General features: G+C 42.7%; 2 protein-coding genes across 2 annotated transcripts; one reads left to right on the top strand and one right to left on the bottom strand.

Moving 5' to 3' along the window:
• Positions 1-128: 128 nt before the first annotated feature.
• On the top strand, positions 129-7185 carry parp9 (poly(ADP-ribose) polymerase family member 9). Its single transcript, XM_084452148.1, has 8 exons — positions 129-364; positions 644-1582; positions 1750-1971; positions 3351-3566; positions 3862-3925; positions 4008-4465; positions 4594-4750; positions 5434-7185. The coding sequence occupies exons 2-8, from the start codon at positions 665-667 to the stop codon at positions 5712-5714; spliced, it is 2316 nt and encodes a 771-aa protein (XP_084308274.1). The 5' UTR covers positions 129-364; positions 644-664; the 3' UTR covers positions 5715-7185.
• A 1136-nt stretch (positions 7186-8321) lies between these two features.
• Positions 8322-12515, bottom strand: faima (Fas apoptotic inhibitory molecule a). Its single transcript, XM_084451702.1, has 5 exons — positions 12409-12515; positions 11990-12167; positions 11188-11416; positions 8820-8869; positions 8322-8514 (listed from the first exon to the last, which is right to left on the bottom strand). The coding sequence occupies exons 2-5, from the start codon at positions 12101-12103 to the stop codon at positions 8365-8367; spliced, it is 543 nt and encodes a 180-aa protein (XP_084307828.1). The 5' UTR covers positions 12104-12167; positions 12409-12515; the 3' UTR covers positions 8322-8364.
• Positions 12516-16356: the final 3841 nt, after the last annotated feature.

Raw genomic sequence — 16356 nt, 5'->3', positions numbered from 1 at the left:
TGAACCATGCTAACAGGCGTGTTTAGATGAGTCTATGCTCACTTTCACTTTTGTTTCCTCTGAAATCTCAGTGAAACTTGACCCCATGACTGTGCACGCGCTTCGTCATTCCAGTAGGCTATGCGACAGAAGGCTATGTGCATCTTTTTATCGCTATTAAAACTATGATACACGACCGATCGGTCTGATAAGTAAGGAAATACATAAGGAAAGGCAAACTCGTGTTGGCTAAGCATAGCCTACTCAATAGTTTAAAACGTTCAGGGGGTGTGATCACCATATTCTTTCACTTTCGAGTTTTGTCACCGTCTACGCAGATAGCTGAAAAACATCGAGAGCATTCTCAAACATTCGCTGCCTCCAGGTAAGTAGGCTAACGTTAGACGTGCGTTTGCGATGTCGGTGTTTGAGAGAGACAACTGAACTTTGTGTATTATTGAGTTGTTATGGGCTGGCGTTTATCTTCACGGTGCTTGTGTATTGGCGCTGTTGCTCTGCAAACTACCAAGAATGTCAATCAATTGTTTTCACAGTGTGAAAGTAGCCTAGCCTCCATATCGGTTTAGCTTCTATAAGGAAGATGTCACATAGGTTTACCACACTGGTTTAGGCTAACGTGTGACCCGGAATTTCTCTGTTTAAGGTCCCAGATATTGTATTGTCAATGCAAGCAATGGCCGAGGAAATTCTCCTGACTGGGGAGATGGTGAGCATTCTGAAGAAATGTGCACCTGCGCTGACAGAAGCCATTCAATGCAAGTTTGGCTGTACACCTGTGATCCATGGCGTGGATGTGGATTCCGATCCAAGTCCGACGCAGCTCAGCAAGCCTGTACTTCCGGAGAAAAGATATTCCATACAGTTGTCTAGAGGTGTAACGGTGTCCGTGTGGAAAGATGACCTCACCACTCACAGAGTGGACGCTGTAGTCAACGCGGCCAATAAATATCTTCAGCACGCTGGAGGTCTTGCCCAGGCACTTTGCGATGCCGGCGGCCTGGGAATTCAGCTTGAAAGCCAACAACACATAGACAGTTATGGACAGTTGAGAACTGGAGATGCAGTTATTACCAAAGCTGGGAGCTTGCCATGTAAGATTGTTATTCACGCCGTTGGTCCAGACCTTCCATTCAATCCAACTTCACAGGTTGTTACGCAAGCAATCCCGTTATTGCGGAGGGCAGTCGAAAATATCCTTCAAAGAGTAAAAGAGCGAAATGTTCAGTCTGTTGCCATCCCTGCCCTGAGTTCTGGCATTTTCAATTTCCCGTTGCCTCTGTGTGCTGACACCATCGTCACAACCCTGAAAAACTACAATGATGGCCGTCACTCCACATACAAGCCCTTGGAGATCCATCTGGTAAACAATGATGAGAGGTCAGTGGTGGAGATGAAGAGAGCATGCTCTAGCATCCTGGGGAAGGGGTCCATGGGATCGACCAGTCAAACGGTCCAGAACCACGGGAAAGGTCCCATCAAAGGTACCTCCTCCTTCACTACAGGCTCCAGCAAACCTTCATCCACAGTTCAGATTGGGAACGTCAACCTGACCCTGAAAATGGGAAAAATTGAAAATGAAAAGGTAAGATTTGGTTATTATTTAAGCTACAATGTAATACAGTTGCTATTAGGTCGAAGTGATGTATGTATCAACAAATATAAAGCAAAGTTCATATTTAGAAAATTAAAAATGATGATTGTGAAATGTGTGACTTGAGAGGAAGCCTCTAAATGATTTTATCTTCCCAGGCAGATGTGATTGTGAACACAACCTCACTGGAGCTGAAGTTATCGGTTGGCGAAATATCGAGAGCTATAATGCGGAAAGCTGGTGGCACAATGCAAGAGGAAATAAAACAAAACTACTATGCAACCACGGGGGATGTCCTTGAGACCAGAGGATATAACCTAGACTGCCGTAAAGTGTACCACACTCTGTGTGCTGGAAGAACTGAACCTAAAGCCACCCAAGTATGATTAATGCTACTGTAGCTACCGTTACTTGTAAATGTCATTACCTCTACCCCAGCGACAGTGCAGGGAGAGAGGTAATGTTTTCGGTGGTGTGTGTTGGTGCGTTCGTCTGTTTATTGGTTGGTTTATTGGATTGTTAGCAGGATTACGCAAAAAACAACCTGTCCGATTTTTATGAAACTCGCTGGAGGGGTGTAGCATGGGCCAACTTAGAACCCATTCACTTTTGGAGCGGGTCTGAATAACGGGGTGGGTCCACGAGCCGCCCAAACTCAGCCGGCCATTCACCTCCATTCATTTTTTTGGACTTAAAGGAGTAGTAAAGGGAAAATGCATGTTTAGCCCTGTTACTGATGATCATATACAATGGTTCAGATCAAAAAGTTGACAAAACAAGCACTTTTGAGAAAGTCTGATAATTGCTCTACCACCGTTTTGGTCATACAATGGATGTGGGTGGGCACCGTGAAAAATCATTTAAAAAAACATGTTAAACTCTCAATTTCAAAGACAAGAAACTCACCGAGGTGTTAGTTAGCGTTCTGACATAATTCGCCATAAAGTAAGATTCTAGTTCATCTGGAAAGGCTTTTTTAAATATTAAGCATAGAACTATTTAGTCGCAGCACATACATGTGTAAACAATAGCTACCGTAAGTAGTTCCGCTTCCTGAATCCCCTCTGCGGATTGATCTACACATCTACAACGGTCGCGTAAATACAAGTCAATTGATTTCATAAAATTATCAATAAAACCCTACAGGATTCATACTTTGCGGCGAATTTGATGTCAGAACACCAACAGACACCAATTACACCCTCGGTGAGCTTCTTGTCTTTGAAATCGAGAGTTTAACATGTTTTTGAAAGATTTTTCAAGGTGCCCACCCACATCCATTGTATGACCAAAGCGGTGGTAGAGCAATTATCAGACTTTCTCAAAAGTGCTAGTTTTGTCAATGTTTTGATCTGAACTATTGTATATGATCATAAGTAACCTTAAAACAGGGCTAAACATGCATTTTCCCTTTACTACTCCTTTAAGCTCAGGAGCGAAAAATTCCCCCCATTCATTGTAGATGGGGTGAATTGAAACAGCCATATCCCGACATGGGAAGGTCACAGAGACAGACTTTGGATTAGCATAAAGCTTTCGACCTAACAAATGCAGCAATACCAATTTGACTCTTCAAATTGCATTGTTTTTGCAAACTATGCTGACATGAATGGTTAAAGTATTCAACAACACTAGAATTATATCTTCATAGAGGCACTTGAATAATCAGTTTAGGTGGGGTACTTTAAATGGACATGGTTGTCTTTCCTGAGAGGGGAAATCAATTATATGAAGTGTCTCAAAATATTCTCCATTATAGATCCTGCAACATGTGACCTTCAAATGTTTGACAAAAGCTACTTCAAACGGGCTGCAGTCCATCTCCTTCCCGGCCATTGGAACAGGAAACCTGGGCTTCCAGAAGAAGGAGGTGGCTGAGATCATGACGGGGGCAGTGTGTGAATTTGCCAAGACTTTCCAAGGGAAGATGAACATCAACTTTGTCATTTATCCCAATGACAATGACACACACAAGGTAATGTGCCAAGGGAGAGTAAACCTCAGAAGCAACTAGATATCACAGATAAGTACCGGTACTTGTTAGTGAACCACTTGCACAAAAATGATCTCTAACTTTTGTTGTTTATACCCTGAATTGCAATGTGATTGTTAAAATGAGAGGGGGTTCATGTGTTTCTATTGGAATTCAGTGTGAAGGGGTCTACTGTGTATCACAACCACACTGATGACATAAATAGACCCACATACAGACACTAGCATTATATCACTGCTCTCACAAATACTCTTGTGTATCAATTTATTTTGCACAGGCATTTGAAGGTCAGCTGATGGCCCTTGAGTCCACTGCTAGCTCCCATCGCACTTCTAATCAAGGTGAGATGATTTCGATTATATTTTAACAATGTCATAATTTAATCATCATAAAACAAATTGATTTTTCTGTTATTTCTGTCAGGATTCGTGGAAACAAATAGCCATCACAAGAGTGGACCTGAAACGCCGTATATCGAGCTGAGCAGCGCCTTCGATGACAGAATCCAGGAGGCCATACGGTGGATCTATAACGTTCTCTGCCCTGTTTCTGACCACATCGCCGTTCACAACAACTTCATCCAGCACTTCGGTCAGCTCCAACACAAAGAGCTGCTGTCCCTTCAGACCAGGTGGAGCGTGTCCATCGCGGAGGTGTTCCTATCTGGCCGTGCCAGTATACTGGTCACCGGGGCTCTCACACACGCCCCAGCCGTTGGGCTGGAGGTGGACGCCATGTGCTGCAGGGTCCAAGAGGAGTTTGCAAAGGATGAGGAGAGAACCCTGGCCCTGATAACAAACAGCAAAGCATCTTACCACAGGAAGCAAGTGGAACCAGACACAGAAATGAGGCACAACTTTGAAGGGTTTCAGATTATCAGAGTGAGTCTCAATTAAAGAATCAACAAAGGAAACTTTTGTGTAAAATAATTCAAAGTATGTATAAATGTGAAAAATTGGATATTTGAGTATGATTTCGTAATGGAGTGTGGTCATGGTTGATGTTCCAGGTTGAGAAGGTAGAGAACCCCAACCTGAAGCACGTCTTTGAGCTGAAGAAGAAGCAGTTGTCTGCAAAGCCCCAGAAAATGTATCAGTGTATTCCAGCAGAGTTCTGTGACCTGGTCAGCAGAGTGGGCTTCCAGAGAGAATGCTCACCCCCTGACGGTAGGACTGTCAGCCATTTTATGGCTGTTTACTCAACAGTTTTCACTGATTTAATAGTACCTCTTAATTGTGAAGCACAGCTTTCCAGAGAACAGCAGTGATAGTTCTGATGTAATAACCTGTTAATAGCTTTAATAAGTTTGTAGCCTATTATACTTTCACTTGGAGAGATGGCGCATATGGGCTCAACTAAGAGCTATCAATGTTTATTTTTCATGTTTTAGCTCCTACAGTACGTAACTTATCCTGTTATACAACATGGATTTTTTTTTTTTAAGCTGTAATAACTTTTTTTTTGACATTCTATCAAAATGAATTAAAACCACCTGATATCAGTTTAACTGAGCCATAGCGTCCTAATAGCGTCCAACTTCAGTGACTCCCCCCTATCAGTCTCCACGTCTTATTCCAGCATTTCTGCCTGTGTTGCCAAATTACGCCTGTAACTTTGCTCCGCCCCCATGCCTTTAACGTACATATTACACGTTTTAGGCCTTTCGTTTGTAAACAAGTCTCTTGTTTGTTGTCTAGTATTAGGAAATCGCTTATTGACGATACAACATAAAAATACGTCATTCACTCATATGCCACGGGATCATATTTTAAAAATCACAGCAAGGATTCAGTGTGCATACAAACTAAGTTGCATCATACTTACGTAGCGTAACTTGTTTGACCCACAGAGCAGAAGTATGGAGCAGGGGTCTATTTCAGCGGCAGTGTGACCGGGGCAGACAAGCTGTGGAGGAACCTGGCAGATAAGTACCTGTACTTTGTTGAGGCGCAGGTGTTGACTGGAAGATCGACCGCCGGCTCCCCAGACCTGATTGTGCCCCCCTCGGTAGGATCAGACCCCCTGGTCCTGTTTGACAGCGTGCACGGGGGCAGGGACACCCACGTCATCTTCAACGGGCACCAGGCTCTACCAGAGTACCTGATCACCTGCAGAAAGGCTACATCATAAACCCACATCCCTGTGGTGTTATTGGCTGAGGCAGGATATGCGTCTCAAGAAAGGATGTTGGACTGTAACCATAATGATATTGATATTTTGGATGGTTCAGTTATTGGTGGCTCTGTACGTCAATGATTAGAGCTGGGTTAATTCAGTTCAAGTTTAGGCAGAGATTTTGTCAAATTAGCTTTTGAGTGCTATTGATTTTGGGTTGGTCATGATTTTGAGTGCTTTTGATTCTGCTTCTGAGATGTATCTGTTGTTTATTCTCAACTTAATTGTAATTTTGAAGTCATGAGAATTTAGCCATGGTTTTAATGTGGTTTCATAATCCTGTCTTAAGTTTGCACTGCATAGTGAAACAGCAGTGTAGCAACTGACTTGGGTATAGAATACTTGGTGTGGTTATAGCCTAAATTAAGATAATGTGCCTTCAGAGAAAGGCAATCAATGTTAAGTTTTAATTATCTTATTACACATTTGATGAAGTTGGTTATTTGAGTATGCCACTTGAATATGACAGAAAGACAGGATAATAATGTGCCTTATCGAGCAGAACGCTAGTACAATGCAACAATTTTGACAGTGACACAATAGTTCTGCGTTCATTTGTTTGGGGTATTCTGGCAACAATGTTAAGTAGTGTATGTTGTAATACAGGTGGGAATGAGCAACATGGGCAATATCTACAGTGTTCCATAGCCTTAACAATGTACAGTAACTGGTTAATCACTCCAAGAAGAACTAGAACATTCTCCGCCATGTCTGTTCTCAGACTCAACCTACCATCTGTCATGGTTATAGGACACATCTGTACAACACACACTTCCTGTTCGAGCTCAAATGAGTAGGCTACATATGGAAATACACAAGTCACATGGATTTAATAAAATATGTGTTGGAACCAAATATATATTATAAACACTTGACCAATTAACTAAAATATACATTGTACAAGCATACTGTCACTATACCTGAATACAACACTTCTGATTGTAAAATAAATACAATTCTACAACATCACAGCTGATTGTGTTGAATCTTAACATAATAGAATCTGTTTCATAGCCAACTATCTTCTTAAATAGCTTTATAGTACTCTGTGTGACACCAGACTTGACTGTCTCAATTGAATAAATGGTTATAGACTGACATCAACTTATAAGCACAAAACATGATCACAGATGCTGGGTTATTAATTTGTCTAGATGTTACAGACTGTACTAAAAAGCAAATGACTGGCACATTATTGCATTACTGCATACAGTAATTCAGGTCCATGGAATGTACATATTTATAAATATCACTGCACTAGGATCACTCCGAGATACACGAATGGACCTCCTGGGAATGTCAAATTAAAAACATTAAAACATTGGATTTTCCATTTTAAAGGTCCAATTAAAACATGACCTCTTTCATTTCCTATGGACACAGCAGATACCCCGCCTTCACTCAACAGTGACCTCATCAGGTAGAATTGACATGAATGATGTCAGCAGTCCTGATGCTGGTGTAGTAAGCTCTACAGAATGCCCCGATACATTCAACGATAACATGGCCCCAAATCCAGCTTGACACAGTGAGAAGTTGAGCGACACTTTTCATTTGGTCCCTGATTCACTAGTCTTGTGGCAGCACAGTTGCAAACATTCTCATACTCCCTACCCAACACACACACATGCTCAAACTCCCTACCCAACACACACACATGCTCAAACTCCCTACCCAACACACACACATTCTCATACTCCCTACCCAACACACACACATGCTCAAACTCCATACCCAACACACACACATTCTCAAACTCCCTACCCAACACACACACATGCTCATACTCACTACCCACCACACACACATGCTCAAACTCCCTACCCAACACACACACATGCTCAAACTCCCTACCCAACACACATGCTCATACTCCCTACCAAACACACACACATGCTCAAACTCCCTACCCAACACACACACATTCTCAAACTCCCTACCCAACACACACACATGCTCATACTCCCTACTCAACACACACACATGCTCAAACTCCCTACCCAACACACACACACATGCTCATACTCCCTACCCAACACACACACATGCTCAAACTCCATACCCAACACACACATTCTCATACTCCCTACCCAACACACACACATGCTCAAACTCCCTACCCAACACACACACATTCTCATACTCCCTACCCAACACACACACATGCTCATACTCTCTACCCAACACACACACATGCTCATACTCCCTACCCAACACACACACATGCTCAAACTCCCTACCCAACACACACACATTCTCATACTCCCTACCCAACACACACACATGCTCAAACTCCCTACCCAACACACACATTCTTATACTCCCTACCCAACACACACACATGCTCAAACTCCCTACCCAACACACACATATTCTCATACTCCCTACCCAACACACACACATGCTCAAACTCCCTACCCAACACACACACATTCTCATACTCCCTACCCAACACACACACATGCTCAAACTCGCACACACTCTATCTCACGCACAAACACACACACACATGCTCAAACTCGCACACACTCTATCTCACGCACAAACACACACACACATGCTCAAACTCGCACACACTCTATCTCACGCACAAACACACACACGCTCACTCGGCGGATTCAGCGATCTCTGTGGCGTCCACCAGCATGGTGTGGATGATGCCGTCTCTTCTCTTCCCGCTGCTCACAGCCTTGATGCAGCAGTCATGGTCTCCCAGCGTGAAGTGAGTCTCTGTCCCGTCCTCCACAAACTCCCCCTGCAGGACAGAGGGAGAATGAGCACCGTGAATCATCATCTAATCCTCTGCATTACTTCCTATCCACCATCAACACTTAGCATAGGTAAGGACAGCTAGGTTGAATTTTACATTGATCACTTAATTTGAAGAAATATGGATCGATAAGGCAATTATAAAGCTTTATTTGAAAAATATCCATCTTTAGGGGAAAAAACATTAGTCCCAGGACTCATGTTTCATACATAAACTGCCACTTTTTGTAACCTTTGATGAATACAGCTCTTTAACATTACGTGAGCGTTGCTGAGAATATGTTTGCTTACCGCTGTCTCCATTTTTTGTCCATTACACCAAATATCCATGGTGTCTTTCTCTGTGCAAAAAGGTAAAAGGCAAGAAAACATCAATAACAGACTTGAGTTTAAAGGAAATGACATCATACATTGTCTGCCGTGACAAAAACGATAGCATGAAGACTGTACATTCCCTCTGATAGCATGAAGACTGTACATTCCCTCTGATAGCATGAAGACTGTACATTCCCTCTGATAGCATGAAGACTGTACATTCCCTCTGATAGCATGAAGACTGGACATTCCCTCTGATAGCATGAAGACTGGACATTCCCTCTGATAGCATGAAGACTGGACACTACCTCTGATAGCATGAAGACTGGACACTACCTCTGATTTCTGCCAAACAAGTTTCTCTTTCCCAGGGCTGTTTGACTAGATTCAGGAAATGTGAGCCAAAACTCAAAAGGAACCGACAAGGAAGTCTTTAGTATTTCTACCCTCCATATACAGCCTTTAAGGAGGAATCTCAAACACTATTGGCAAATAGTGCTGTATGTGATTTAGTGGGCATAGTTAACCAAGCTTATATTGCTTGGGTCTGATAACAGTAGGCCTATGTTGTCCAATCTGCTTTTTGTCTCATTGTGCTATTTACTAGGCCTGCTTGTACTCCTTACAATGTAGCCTACCTTTGTAGCTACTGTGCTGTACCATGCATTGTATGAAATTCAAAGTAGCTTTTGACCGTCCACTTCCCTGAACCATGTTAGTGATGTAAGTGACAATGTAATGTAGGCTCTTTACAGAACAGACAACCTTTACAGGCTGGTGAGGTATTTCAATGACCGTAACCAACTTTTAAAAAGCTCAAATGCATAGCTGGCATTCAGTTAGGCTTTTACAAGCGTGGTACATAAAAACACTCCTTCAATTATCTCCAGAAGTCAACGGTTGTAGAAATCCCCTGTTGTAAACACACGGTTGCTTGGTGACAGTAGACTACTCTCGCTTTACAGTAACAGGGTTGCCAAGTACACTTTGATCCATTTTACACTCACACAATAGCCGTCCGTACGATCAACATGAATCCCTATCAGGCCCTGATTAGGTCTCGGAATAGGTGACAGGCAATCTCATCTGAGATGTGTGGTGGGGACTAGGACTGTGTTTAAAAAATCGATTCATTGATTCTGAATCCCAAAATCGATCTTTTATTTAATGAATGAATGAATAAATGAATAGTTCATTAATTCATTCAATGATTCCTTCATTCATTCATTTTTGGAAATCAGTATCGATACCCAGCCCTAGTATTGATGTGTTGCATAACTTGGCAGTCATGTAATTAAGGTTACAGCAAAAAAAATATAAGGTTTTAGTAACACTAACCGAATCGATATTGAATCGAATGGAATCGAATTGTATGATAATCGATTCTGAACCTTGTGAATCGGAATCGATTCTTGAAATTCGACTCGATACCCAGCCCTAGTGGGGACAAGATGGCACAGCCGCTAATCTGGACCAGTGCCAGTAAGCACACATTCACACACCTGGGCCAACCGGTTTCTGTGAGCCAATTACATACGTGCTCCTACCATGTTGACTACTTATTCATGATGACTTAGCTCTGAACACTTATAGAGAGATCTGTTTAAATGCTCAGATAATTAAGACTGCAATGTAGTGGACTAGGAATGTGACCACTGGTGAGACGCACAGAAAGAGACCTGCTCAGGTGATATAAGACATTGAATACACTGAGGGGTTTAAGCAGCTAAAGAGATCAACTGGCCTCTTGACTTACTGCAACTTCAGTGGATCATGGCTCCCGTGGGCGGGATAGGCCTGCTATTACTAGTCACTTCATCCAATTATTTGGAGGTTTAATTTCAGAGGGTATTGAATACATTAGGTTTTATTTAGCTGATACTTTATAGGACTGGGAGAGATTAGGAGGAAGCTGACTGAAATAGCAAGCCATTGTTCAGATAGGCATCTTTTGATTGGATTTCAGCACTGTAATAGACTCTGTTACAGTAGATGCTTGGAAAATTGGTCTTATTTCCAGACAAAAACACTACTGTTATATATTGCTGCCTTGGAGTAGCCTATGTACTAGAGGAGATTGTACTTTCACACAAATCCTTGTCGTCATACTCTGATGGAAGCTGACATTTTGGGTCCATGTGAAAAGCTGTTTAAGTGGCCCTGCATCTCAATTCTTAACTCCTCCCTGGCATGTAGTCTTGTGCACTATCCTCCCCTAAGCATTAGTTACTACATTTTAGAAATTACTTTACATTACTTTTACATTACTTTTACATTACTGACACCAGTCGTTTTCCTTTTAAATCGGAGGATTCGCTTGCAGTGGAAAGGACAGAGCACTCACCCAGGACAACCCTGCAGTCGATGCCGTCCAAGTTGAGAAGCCAGGTGCTGGTGACCTTGGAGCGGTTCTCCATGTACTTCTTCAGACTTTTCCCGTTGATCTCCAGGGTGTATTCGTAGGCGAAGCCGCTGACCGCATCGATGTTGATGGTGGCTTTGGTTTCCGAGCTCCCCACGTTGAAGGTCTCCTTCCCCACCAGCTTGAACATCCAGTCCCTCCTTAAGATCTCCTGTTAGTCAGAAAGCAAAGGGGACGGTGGAGTGGTTTAATGTGCGATCTAATGTTACTGATCTTGTAACAGTAGCTGGTGATATGAATTCCAGAGCACCACGACCCATGAATGAGTATCTGCCTACTTGACTAGCTACAGCATGTCTGATGCGTGAGACACTATTCTTGGGGCGGGTTGGAAGAGCGGGTCGTTCAACGATCGAAGGGTCAGTGGTTCGAATCCCAGCTCCGACTGTCCACATGTCGAAGTGTCCTTGACCCCAAATTAGCACCTTGCATGGCAGCTACCACCATTGGTGTGTGAGTGTGTGTGAATGGGTGAATGAGAGGCCATTGTAAAGCGCTGTGAGTGCCGCTAACGTGGAAAAGCGCTATATAAGTGCAGTCCATTTACCATTCTCTCTCACACACTGTACATCACATCACTAGTACAATCGCAAGCTTAATGTATCTCTGAAAACACACATGCTGTGCACATCACTTCTAGCTAAGTACTGAACTTAACAAGTCAGAACGCATTAGCTAATCTGGCTGGGGTGAATAAAAGGTATATTGAGGGTTTATGACTTGCCTTCCCATCTATGCAGATGACTCTTTTCCCGGTGGTTGTTCCATGTTCAAACTCAATCCGATGTAGTCCATCACTCAGAGCCACTTCCCACACCCCAACAAGGTCGCCCGACATCCTGCCCTCTTGCTCAGGGACACTGACCTAACGTCAAGTGAACTTAACGTTACTTTGCCACCTGCTTAGGAAGAAAAAGGCACAGTTAGCTAGCACGCTCACTCAACGTTGTAAAGAGGGTACCCGAGTTTTCAAAAATGTTTCCCCAACGATTCAGCAAGCAAGCTGGAAGCGATAGTGGATTCTAATTTAGCTAGTCCAACATCTAGCTAACGTTAGCCAACAGCTAGCTAGCTACCGTTAGTCTAACCTGGGCGTCGTGTTGTTGCCATCCTTATATGAATATTGTTCTTTTATTTCCTTACCTTTACGTTTAGCATCAGGCTACGCCAGCTAAATAGCGAACAACCTCGATATGACTGCTCAAACCAACTCTAGCTTGTTCGCTAGCTAGCGAGCAGGCTAATGCCACAGTTAGTTAGCTTGTAGGTAGCTCCTACAGAGGAGCACAAGTTTACATTGCTGTTACTATAGTAACTTCAGACCCGTCTTCTTCTTCGATGATCAGAGCCCGACTTTGCAGAAGGATAATGCATTAGTGCCACCTAGTGCCATGGGCAGATACTTTTTGCACAGTAGTAGGCTAGTAGCAGTAGTAGTAGTAGTAGTAGTAGTAGTAGTAGTAGTAGTAGCAGTAGCAGTAGCAGTAGCAGTAGCAGTAGTAGCAGTAGTAGTAGTAGTAGTAGTAGTAGTAGTAGCAGTAGTAGTAGCAGCAGTAGTAGCAGTAGCAGTAGTAGTAGTAGTAGTAGTAGTAGTAGCAGTAGTAGTAGTAGTAGTAGTAGTGGTGGTAGTAGTAGTAGTAGTAGTAGTAGTAGTAGTAGTAGTAGTAGTGGTAGTAGTAGTAGTAGTAGTAGTAGTAGTAGCGGTAGCAGTAGTAGTAGTAGTAGTAGTAGTAGTAGTGGTAGTAGTAGTAGTAGTAGTAGTAGTAGTAGTAGTAGCAGTAGTAGTAGTAGTAGTAGTAGTGGTAGTAGTAGTAGTGGTAGTAGTAGTAGTAGTAGCAGTAGTAGTAGTAGTAGTAGTGGTAGTAGTAGTAGTAGTAGTAGTGGTAGTAGTAGTAGTAGTAGTAGCAGTAGTAGTAGCAGTAGTAGTAGTAGTAGTAGTAGTAGTAGTAGTAGTAGTAGTAGTAGTAGCAGTAGCAGTAGCAGTAGTAGTAGTAGTAGTAGTAGCAGTAGTAGTAGTAGCAGTAGCAGTAGTAGTAGTAGTAGTAGTAGTAGTAGTAGTAGTAGCAGCAGTAGTAGTAGTAGTAGTAGTAGCAGTAGTAGCAGTAGTAGCAGTAGCAGTAGCAGTAGCAGTAGCAGTAGTAGTAGTAGCAGCAGTAGTAGCAGTAGCAGTAGTAGTAGTAGTAGCAGTAGCAGTAGTAGTAGTAGTAGTAGTAGCAGCAGTAGTAGCAGTAGTAGCAGTAGCAGTAGTAGTAGTAGTAGTAGTAGTAGCAGCAGTAGTAGCAGTAGCAGTAGTAGTAGTAGTAGCAGTAGTAGTAGTAGTAGTGGTGGTAGTAGTAGTAGTAGTAGTAGTAGTAGTAGTAGTGGTAGCGGCAGCAGGAGTAGCAGTAGTAGCAGTAGTAGTAGCAGTAGCAGTAGCAGTAGTAGTAGGTAGGCTACTTCACTATCATCCCGGAGGGACATTTGCACTAACTTACTATGATTATTTGAAGGTATAGGCTACTACAATTGAGTGAATCTTCTCTTTATGAAGATATTCCTGACCATTAGGCTACATTCTGTTAGCCAGCCACCACTCTTTCTGATTAACATATGTTATTTGTGAGGGTTAGGGTTAGGGTTAGTAACCCTACTAAGTAACCCTACTAATGATTTTTCCAATACAAAAGCCAGTTTTAACCACATAACCCTAACAAAGGTCAAGTTTGTTTGTGAACATCAAGAGCCTAAGGAGTAAAGAAGTTAAGACTTATTTCTCAGATTACCAAATGCTTTAATACAAATCAAAACACTGCACCTGCAAATCTGTCCATAAACATCTATCTCACGAAGTGTAAATCAGCAGCAAAGGTTACCATATGCCTTTGTAATATGGGTGGTAAATGTCATTATTTCCCAAGGTAAGACATGACCATTATTGGACACCAGTGTCCAAGTTTAGATTATAAGTCAGTGTGTAACATCAGTTATGTTATGACCACACCACTAGAGGTCCCTAGAGAGCAGAACTCACTCTGTCCCTCTCTCCAGGAGATACAGCAGAGGAAGTGATGTCACTGGGGACACTCAGGTGAGGGAACATACAGATAGATGTGATCCAAGTCTTTCCTTGTTTAAATGTTTAAAGCTCAGAAGTATCCTTGTTTCCTTGTGTCCTGTCTCCTTGCTTCCTCCTCACTAGCTGTCCCTCCAAACTCTCATGTAGAATCACCAGGATGTTTCTCCCTCTGTATTAACTACTTATTGCATCTCCATCAGATTCCTCTCTCTCCACAGAGGGTCCAGCCTGACCCCAGCAGTGACCCCTACACAGCTCTCAACGTGAGGACCAGGTACCCTGACTACGATATGCTGGCTGTGAGTCTCTTAGTGTCTGTTACACACACATTCACTTTCACCAAGGTGCTGCCTGTCAATTCAATGTTCTGTGTGTGTGTGTGTGTGTGTGTGTGTGTGTGTGTGTGTGTTTCACAATGTGAGGGACTCCAGTGACACATACTCTCGTCTGGACGTGAGGACCAGGTCCCCTGACTACGACACGCTGGCTGTGAGTCTCTCAGGATTTACTCAGCAGTGTGTTGCTGGTCAGGATAGTAGTTGAATGTCTGGGTCTGTGAACAGCGAGGAAATTAGCATTTGTTGTGTCTCTCTCTTTGTTTTTTTCTCTCACTGTGCGTGTGTGTGTGTGTCAGATTGTGAGTGTTACGGACCGTGATTAATATGTTAATGTGGACCAGGACATGCACACAGGCCAGAGAGATGCCGGTTCCTCTGAGAATGACACCATCCAGGAGAGAGTCCTTCATCATTGAAGCTATAGTGATACTTCAGTCAAGTCAGTCAAGAGTGTTCATCTATCTGTAGGGCTGGGTATCGGTCAAAATCTTTCGATACGATACCTTTTTCGATACCTTGAGTTCAATACCGATACCAAAACAATACCTTTTTCGTTACCTAGACTAATAAAAGCACATTTTGTAATGCAATCACCTGAAAATGTTTTTACCATTATGAGTCTTTTTACAATAATTTTCCCCAATATAAATTCCAAATGTTATGTATTGTGTGGTGGCGCTGGAAAGGTAGCAGCTGTACTACTTTAATATATATATAATAATAATATAATACTAGACAGACGACAAAGGACACTGGAATGTATCGAAAACGGGGATCGAATGTGTCTTTCGATACCTCTATACTGTACCTACAGTGTTTCGGTCGATACCACAAAGGTATCGAATTTCGACACCCAGCCCTATCTATCTGGTAGTGTGACTCCTGGGGCCTCATTTATCAAAGAGCGTGTAAATTCAGGTGTAAAAGAGGGCGTACGACGAAAACGCGGAAAATGCGAAATGTCGCGTACGAGAATATTTACACGCTTTTCGGATCTATCAAAAATGTCGTACACGCTGCTGCGCCAATTCCTCCACGAAAAATCCGACGGTGGCGTAGAAGAGAGCGGACGCGCACGCGCCCCGTGTTCCGCCCTCGCCACGCCCAAATCCAACCATATATGGTCAAAACTATGACAGCGCACAACGTGGATACCCCGGAAGGAACCGACATAATATAGCGTGGAGCATAGGAAAGACAAATACGTTTATGGAAAAACGCGGAAAGAAGAGAAACTTTTCGGAGACGGAGGTGCATGTGCTTGTTGGTGAGGTCCACGCGAGGAAAGAAAATCATCTTCGGAAGGTAAGCTATTTGTACAAGCCTACATTTGTCTGATTGCTCCTACAGTTTAGGTAGCCTACTGTACGTTTCGTGCATCCTGTATGTGGCGTAGGCTACACAGACATTCTGTATTATGTGGCTGTGAGGAAAGCAAACATTCCACACATTCTGTGGTAGGCTATGATTGATTTAGGACCAAAAACAGGGAACGATAACACAGATGACCACTTCATAATGTTAGACCACATTAAACATTTTCCCCTCTGGGAAATTAAGACTCTCATCTAAATCACCCGGTAAATCACACTTAAGCATTTATTTGGCTGCCAACAGAAAAACATATCAATTGAATATGGCTACACAATGAAATGTTTAATGCATAATCAAGTTAACAGACAAACTCAAAGAAAATGA

This window comes from Borostomias antarcticus, assembly GCF_949987555.1.
Source record: "Borostomias antarcticus genome assembly, chromosome: 17".
NCBI lineage: Eukaryota > Metazoa > Chordata > Actinopteri > Stomiiformes > Stomiidae > Borostomias > Borostomias antarcticus.
This window is presented reverse-complemented; position numbering and strand designations above follow the sequence as displayed.